Below are 9288 nucleotides of genomic sequence, written 5' to 3' on the forward strand. Positions count from 1 at the left end.
ATTTTTCCTTCTTGTTCTACGGGCGGCAGTCCATCGCTGTTTCCCCTCGCATACATTAAGAACAGGCCCGGCGTTCCCGTCGTTCGCTTAATTGCTGCATAAATTAACTTCCTGTTATTCCGTTCAGAAGACAGACCGACTAATAAAAGATATTCATTGTGTTTGGCAATATAAAATTTAAAAACAGCCCCATCAAGTCTGATATATTTATAATAACTGTCAATAAACTATCACCTAAAGAGCACAATCTTTCGCTGTGGTAATCATAGTGTCTTTCAATACACTATCACCTAAACAGTATACTGTATATACAATAATGTGCGTCAGGATGAACGTCATTCTTCTTGTCCTTGATTTTTCGGAAAATTGTAATCGGTGTTGCTGAGCGGTAATAAGGAGTTAAGCGATTCCTTATATATTAATGAAACTTACTTGCTCAGCGGCACATATTACTAAGCTCTTAAGAAATAAATGTCATACATATATTTTTCACAGGTTCTCTCCCATTGACTGATGGCTTCTCGTGGGTGATGTTCTTCTCGTGAGTGATGTTCTTCTCGTGAGTGATGTTCTTCTCGTGAGTGATGTTCTTCTCGTGAGTGATGTTCTTCTCGTGAGTGATGTTCTTCTCGTGGGTGATGTTCTTCTCGTGGGTGATGCTCTTCTCGTGGGTGATGCTCTTCTCGTGGGTGATGTTCTTCTCGTGGGTGATGCTCTTCTCGTGGGTGATGCTCTCTCATGGGTGATGCTCTTCTCGTGGGTGATGCTCTTCTCGTGGGTGATGCTTTTACCGCGGATAAAAGTAGATATCACAAACATCGCGTTTGTGATATCAGAAAATTAAATACTAGTTACTATGTTTCGGAGGACTTACTCGAGCACGAGGCACTCGAGGCAAAAAACACTATATAGACATAGGAATTAGGTTCACTGCTGATGTGTTCAAGGTGGCGACTTTCACCTTCAGACATAATCAAATTTTCACATTCAATTCTTATCAAAATTATTTCCATGTATTTAAATGAAAACCTTTATCTTAGACGTTATCTGTTATTATTTTAATATCAATAATTTCTTAGGGCTACTGAAAGTTTCTAATTTTTTTCTAGTAGATTATTCCTCGTGCCTTCTCAAATTGTGTAATGTTCACCTTCACTCTGTCTGTAATGTTCCGTCAACAAACACCTTTAAATACTCACGATATCGCTGTGTTTGTTTGCGTTTGTCCCAACCAGTAAACCAGTTACTGTTACTGCGGTAATCAAAGTATATGCACTATCATGAACGGCGTTTGGAATTACAAGAGAAGCTGTAACGGCCGTTCAAGAACGGCTCATTAATATTTACATTTACGTTGCACGTTAATATTTACACGACACACCGGTGGGTTGCTAGGTCATTTTACTGGACAAATTCCGCAATTTAGTTTTTTTTACAATTGCGTTTGTCGACAAAAATTTAAATTGGCAGTACTATCTCGTTGAATTTTAAAAAGAACGGAAAGAAGGAAAAATTAATTTTTGCACCGGAACCTGTAAATTTACTAGAATATTTTTAATTATAGGCCTTTTTTTACACGGTCCTGGCCGTTTTTAGGCCATGTACAAGAGCTGACAATACGTGCCGTATTGGAGGAAACTTGTCAATTTAAAGGATATTTTGCGATTTCCCCCGAGGTTGTTAAATTGATGTAGAAGGCGAATTCGATAAAGATGTGTATTATTTTTGTAGTTCAACCCTTATATCCGTTATGCTGATAATCATAGTCCGTGAATCCATTTATCATTTTGACTTTATGTAATCTTTTAATTTTGTAACCAAGTTTGAATGAGGTTTTGGTAAAGAAACGCATTCAACGCAGAACCCACATTTCATTCATTGAATTTGCTGGAAAGTTCGACTTCTTTACCGGTAATACTAAGGAGAGAGATAAATTTCTTGAAATTAATGAATCTCGGATTGAGGAAGAAAATCAAATCAAATTTCAAACTGCATAATTGAAAATAAAAATAAAAGTAAACATTCATAATATGTGTTTCACAGTAACGCAGCAGCGTACAAATGATATGGCCGCCACACAACAGTGGCCGCCTGCCACATCGCCACTAATCCTAATCTGGATCAAATGTCGCCTGCTGCTGACAGCTCGCAAATATGATCGGTCGCGGTCCGTATCCTGCGCGCGGTTTAAGTCGCTACCGTGAGCTCCATGCAAATGACGCGTGACAAAATCAGACAAAATAGACCTTATTTATGATGCTACCGTCATGAAGTATATACAAATGTTACTGAGTAGTGAATATCAGCAGAATATTGTAAACTTTACTTCTTCTATGAGGTGGTCAGCAGTTTACTATATATTTATTACTATGAAAAGTAAAAATTCTATTAAAATTTTACTTATAGATACTTTGTCGCTCCATTGTTCGAGATGTGATTCAATAAAGTTTCACAACCATTCATCGATACCGTCACCATATATGGCTGGAAATGCCGCCACTTAAATTATTCGCGGCAATCGAAGCACCCCACCTTGATGTGTGTGCAGAATTTATTTTATCACTCAATAATATGCAATTTCTATCACGCAATTTCCTTCAGAAAACATTTATTTGACTGCAATATATTTGCATTAGCATGAGGAACCAAATCAACTACCGCGTGGTGGATGTCACCACAACCTCACCACGCAGACAGTAACGCCTCCTCACCACGCAGACAGTAACGCCACCTCACAAGTCTGCGCGGCAGGTTTTTCTGCGGCTCACAATACCGCGGCTCGGAGGGCGTCTGCGGCTGACAGTTAGGGCGCTGTCAGCGGCTGCAGTGCGCGGTGTCAGCTCACTAAAATAATTTAATATTCATTGACGTAGTCTCAACACATCTGTTTTAATTTGCATGGAAATAAAACATCTTAATAAACTATATTGAGAAACCACAGAATTTATCAAGAATTTGTAAATCTTCGAATGAATTTTGTTGGCCTAGAAAAATAAAAAAGATCTCAATACTTAATACGAGTTATATCATAGAAATAAAAGATCGTAATAAATTATATTGGTAAACCGACGAATTTGCCAAGATTTATAAATCTTCGAATGAATTTTGTCGACCTAGCAAATTCAAAAAGACCTCTAAACTCAATACGAGTTATTGCATAGAAATAAAAGATCGTAATAAATTATATTGGTAAACCGACGAATTTGCCAAGATTTATAAATCTTCGAGTGTAGTTTGTCGACCTACATAAATCAAAAGGACCTCAATACGAGTTAAAAAGTTTTAAAATATAGCCCCATATCCGCTAAAATGTATCCGAGTTGTGCTACATCCTCGAGCTCAGATTGCGGGGTTCGCTCCACGCATCCAATCAGAGACTTGAAATACCAGCTCCTTCATCCTCTTTAATCCAATTATCCGCTCAATCACTGGAGAATTATTCCAATCAATCAGCTTCGGGATCACATTCGCTTAGCCAATTAGAGTAAAGTTTTGGCCAATATGGCAATTAAAACATTAAAGGTGAATCTTCTATGTGATACATGCACCTGATGCTTTATTACAACACTTCTCTTTAACTTCACTTCTTGTTGTTTGTCTGTTACAAATCTCATAATCGATATTTAACACTCTTCTTCCTGTCCAATCAATCTGAAATTTTGCACACTTGTGTAAAGTTGGAGACAATGCTTGTATCAAGTGACAGAATAAATAATTTTAGAAATAAAAAATTATATATAAAGGAATTAGAAAAACACGTTTTTTAAATATTTAAAAATCAAATCAAAAATCAAGTTACATGCGTAACATCGGAGACACTGGCCTCTTTAGAAGTGTTGTCTATAAAAAGTAATTTTTAAACGCATATTACTTCTGAAAATATTTAGCCTCATATGTTTCTATAATTACAGACGCTTCAACTCTTGAATTAAGGATAACGTCAGCATTTTACGATATGATATTGAATGTCGACCCATAATTACGTATAAAATGGACCTTCTTGGCTGCGAAGTGAGTTAAAATGTAAATGTGAACATCCAATTTAGTGTGCGAACGACCGCTGCATGAGTCGCTGTATGATAATAGTTCGTTCGAAACCTTGTTTTCGCGCTAATTATGCATACTCCATTGTCTTGCATATTAACAATCAACGTTTAATTATTCTTTGTATGAGAATTTACTGATTTTATTCATATACATTTTACCTCTGTGCGTCCTAGAAAACACATACGATCGAGGCTCGTACGTAGCTTGACTGTCAGAAAAAGTATACACACATACAAAAAATGTACCTTCTTCGCACCGATGTTCTAAAATTTTGACAGTCCGTCAAAATAGACAAATTTTCAGTAATTTAACTTATAATTTAAACGCCGCTAAATGTCCTCCATTTCTGCGGGAAAATGGAGGAAAAAATGCCATGACGACAAAACTTATCTTCGATGGTGTCAGAATTGACGCTCATATGGCCTAACTTTTCAAAGTCCACTCGATGAAGTTCGTACCTCGCGTCTTTGACAAAGTTCCGATATTTTATGGTCGCCTTTTCATGACTTTTTGTGCGATCGGAAGCGCTGAACGAAAGAACTTTCATTTGATTTGCAAGAAAACACAAACTTTTTCCCGTGATTGAAAAAAATATCATGTACGATTGTTCTAGAAAGTGACACGAAAATGTATGCCATCAAAGTTCTTTTGTAAGAAGTCATTTGCTGTTCCCCGATCTTTTGTTTTCTAGATCTTAAAAAAGCTTTTTTTAATTTGCATGTATTAATAAAAATTTTATTCAATAATCTAGCGAATTTCATAAATTGAAGCGTACATGAAACTTGTAAAATGAAAGTTTTTTCGAATCTTTCGACTCAATTTTATTTGACCCTCGCGATTCGGAAATTTTATAAGTGTAATGAATTTAGCGACAATTTCAAAGGCTGTCCGAGTCCTTTAAATCCAATTGCTACTTGGCAATCAGCGACTTCGTCTTAGTAAGAATTTGTACCAGGCTCCATATATTTTTTATACACATTATTCACGCCCCTGCTAGTATATTGAGCACAACTAGGAGCAAAAAGTCCATGACTTTTCTTTACAGTGTTTCATCGTCGTCGCTCCAGACAGCAAATGACGAGGACAAGCTTCGCGCGAGTGACGCCGCATGCAATAATGAAGCAATAACCGAGCTGCGTCCAACGTCTGGAAAATTGCTCCAATCTGGAAGGTACAAATTACGAGTAAAATAATGTCGGATTAAAGAAACTGGGGATAATATACAATATTTAGCAACTCCATAAGTTGCTAAATATTGTATATTATGTCATTTTACGTAACACAGTTCCGAGTGTAGTTATTTACTGGACAAGGTGTTGAAAGGGATTTAGATAGTCTGGTAGATCACCGTTATGGGGGAATTATCATAAGAATCTATGTCGCGATGTGTAAACTATGTACAACCCAACGCAATGTATAAGACATTGCAGGGCTCTATAACTCGTTCAAAACAAATCAGAAATACCAACGAGTATTCAAAGTAGTTTGGACTGTTATATAATTTAATTAATGCTAAATGTTCCTAGAAACGATCGTTTACATGGTCGAATGCGCTCAATTAATAGCGGGTCAATTGCAATTCCTTAAATGTTTTGTCACATCAAACCTGCCATCGGTGACGCGGGTCTCAGCCACACGGCAGCCGGCGCGGTCGTGTCCAAGTCACGTTCCGCGCTCCGGTCCATGCGGGCGGAAGGCAGGGGCGGATTTCCGTAATATTAATACGATAATAAATAATAAAATACGTTTAAAAATTAATTTTTAAAGACATCACTTCTAACGAATCCGGTGTCTCCAATATTAAAGATGAACAATGAATTTCTCATTTAATTTTCGAATATTAACAAAATTAATTTTTCAATTTTTTTTAATATTTAATTTTTTCAAAATTGTTTATTCTGTCAATTGATTCATGCATTGCCACCGACTTCACACAAGTGTGCTAAATTTCAGATCAATTGGACAGGTAAAAGTGTGTCATATATGAGTTAGGTAAGATTTGTAGCTAACAAAATTATTTTTTCAATTTCCTAATATTGAAAAAAAAAATTAATTTGTAAAATCATTTATTTTATCATTTGATTCATGCATTGTCTCCAACTTTACACAAATGTGCAAAATTTCACTTCGATAGGATAAGTAAAAGTATGTTAAATTTCGATTATAAGATTTGTAGCAGACAGACAAACAAACAAGAAGTGAAGTTAAAGAGAAGTGTTGTAATATTAGGATAACTTAATATAAATAAATTAAAATAATTAAGAACTAATAATGACTAATTTCCTTATATTTATAATATTATTAATACAAGGAAATATTAACAATATTAATATTTCCTCGCGTTCGTCAACTGAGTTTTCTTTATTCATAATTTCCGACATTTCTCATCATTACTATCTATCTTTGAAATTCAATTCGTCAAAAGACGTCAAAAACCTACGCCTACGTACCATGTTGGAATGAGAACTAAAATAAATTAGAAAAAATGTCGGCGAGTCTTCATTCATGATAGCAATATTTATAAATAAGCCTGCCATGAAATTATACAAGCGCCAATTACATTTCAGGACTCAGTAAACTAATCTCATTCAACTAATTAACGGCAGCCAGAAGGCTGGAGCATCACTTCACTGCAGGCCGTTCAGACCTGCAGTGGCCTGCATAGTTCTGCATAGTTGTGCTGGCTGCACCGGAAGACATAACTACTAATTACTGATTAATTTTAATTAAATTAAGGTTAGATAACGCATCGTTATATTAATATGCCACCCATGCGCTGCTCTGACAATCAGCGCATAACATGCAATGAAATCGTCGACATACAACTTGAGCCATCGTAAGTTAATTACGATCTAAGACGAGTTGTACGTATATTTACAACATTGACTGGTCTGGAATAGTATTGCCATATAGTAAACCTAAGCGCTGGGTAAGAGGGATACAAGAGATAGCGCGTGCGTTACGCGGTCCACGCGTGACATGCGACGCGCTGAGCTGCTCACTGACACCTGAAACCTGAGACACGCGTGACGGCTGGACTGAGACACGCGTGACGGCTGGACTGAGACACGCGTGACGGCTGGACTGAGACACGCGTGACGGCTGGACTGAGACACGCGTGACGGCTGGACTGAGGCACGCGTGACGGCTGGACTGAGACACGCATGACGGCTGGACTGAGGGGCGCGTGACGGCTGGACTGAGACACGCGTGACGGCTGGACTGAGGGGTGCGTGACGGCTGGACTGAGGGGTGCGTGACCATGCGTGAAGATGCGGTCCGTTACATTGGGTGTGGAGTGACGCAAGGCTGTCATATTAAACGCATCGTAATGTGATGCGCAGTGATGCGCAGTGATGCATTGCACAGGCAACAGCAGTATACGGCAGCAGCAGCTGTACACATCAGCAGTACAGAGCTGCAGTTGTATACTGCAGCAGTAGCATACAGCAACAACAGCATGCAGTTGCAGCAGTATACAGCCGTAGCAGCTACGCGCTATTGACTTAAGCGTAACTGCGTTGGCTGAAGCTATTCTCTCTCTATTGGGAGCGATCAATAGAGGGGGCGTGGGTGGGGCGAGGGACTGGGGGTGTAGGGTGGGCGAGGGTCCCAGCGTTGACATGTTTTTTACATTGCAGTCTCAGTGACAGCTTACGAACTGAGCTGTAACTAGTGACATGTCTGCATGTTATCAGGTGTACGCTTGCACTTGTTTATCGCCGTTATAGACTTGGAGGCGTTATTAAAGTTCAAGTTATTTTGTGGAAATGTCGCTGTCCCAGCAACTTGGTCATGTTTGTCGCCAGTATAATTTCCGAGATAATTTGTAATTGTTAAGAAATTTTTAGCAGTCATGCATAATTTAATCTCATGAACGAGTATTATCGTATAAAATGTGCATAGAAATTTCACCTGATGTTTCTAATTGACCGCATTTTCGTGGCAGTTTGAAGTTCACCGCATGCATTTCGCGGCAGTTTGTTATTGGGCTCGCAGGTTAGTAGTTTGAAATAAACCACGTAACTAGTGGTCAATTTGTCATAATTTGATTGTGTCTCGCCGCCAAAATTAGTCAAATGAACCGAAAAACTCGCTTCAATTCAGACTCCCAAGAAGATTTTTGACATTTTTTATCCCATTGATTTAATATTACATAATACGAACAATAATATAAACTTTTCTACGTGTTTCTTAAATTAAATCACGTTTGTTTAGGTCACAATTAACTTGGCTCACTCAGCGACATTCCTCATCACTCTTCTTGCAGGCGCCCGAACGCGCGAAGCCGAAGCCAGCGCCTCGACCACGCGTTCGAACGCAGCCTCTCGAGCTCTCAAGTGCCGGCCCTTGAGAACTGCTGGTGCTGCTGGTGCTGCTGGTGCTGCTGGTGCTGCTGGTGCTGCTGGTGGTGCTGCTGCTGCTACTACTCAAGCTGCTAATGCTGGTGATGTAGCTGGAGCTAGTGATGCAGCTGTGATGCAGCTGATGATGTTGTAACATGCACGCTGGTGCAGTGTTGGTCTGATTGTTGCTGTTGTTGGTGCAGTACTAGCTCGTTTACTGGTCATACAGGCTCAGTTATTCTTTGCCCGTTGGTGAACAGCCAATTTTTGCGGAAATATTCAACTTTCGGAAAAATATTTCACTTTCGGAGTCAATAATAAACTTTTGGAAAAATCTTCAACTTTCGGAAAAATAGTTAACTTTCAGAAAAATTTTCAACTTTCGGAAAAATAGCTAACTTTCATAATAATATTCAACTTTCGGAAAATTTTTTCAATTTTCGCAGTCAAAATTGTTTTCGGGAAAACAGTTAATTTTTTCACTTGCTTCCTGTGGCTGCACTGAGTTTTGTTTATTCAATTAATTTAACGGCTGAGATCTTGAGAAAACGGTTAAATTTGTAGAAGGAACTATAAATATTTATTTCTACAGAAAATTTCGAGACATCGTTAAAAATACATTAACCCAAAAAAGGTTTCAGTTCATGAAAAGGTGAACAAGATTTTCATATAACCTCGACGACGAAAGTTACTTTCAAAAGAATTTCTACCTGATTGAAAAACTCAGGCCGCATGGCAGAAGACTATGCACCATGGATGTGCTTCAACCCTAGAAAAATATTCATCATTGATTCATTCAGCGAAAATGTGTTCAGGTTGAAGAAACGCAGACAACAACGGACGCTAAACCTGAGTTGCGTCGCGCCCTGGAACACGACCTCTGCACAGCAACTGT

At 38.4% G+C, this 9288-nt stretch overlaps 1 protein-coding gene across 1 annotated transcript; it reads right to left on the minus strand.

Moving 5' to 3' along the window:
- Positions 1-493: 493 nt before the first annotated feature.
- On the minus strand, positions 494-7363 carry LOC108681052 (the record flags this gene model as incomplete). Its single annotated transcript, XM_018170017.1, has 2 exons — positions 7063-7363; positions 494-735 (listed from the first exon to the last, which is right to left on the minus strand). Coding segments are annotated over exons 1-2 (543 nt in total), but the record flags the coding sequence as incomplete, so codon positions are not given.
- Positions 7364-9288: the final 1925 nt, after the last annotated feature.

The sequence above is a fragment of the Hyalella azteca genome, unplaced genomic scaffold (genome assembly GCF_000764305.2).
Source record: "Hyalella azteca isolate HAZT.00-mixed unplaced genomic scaffold, Hazt_2.0.2 contig408, whole genome shotgun sequence".
Lineage (NCBI taxonomy): Eukaryota > Metazoa > Arthropoda > Malacostraca > Amphipoda > Hyalellidae > Hyalella > Hyalella azteca.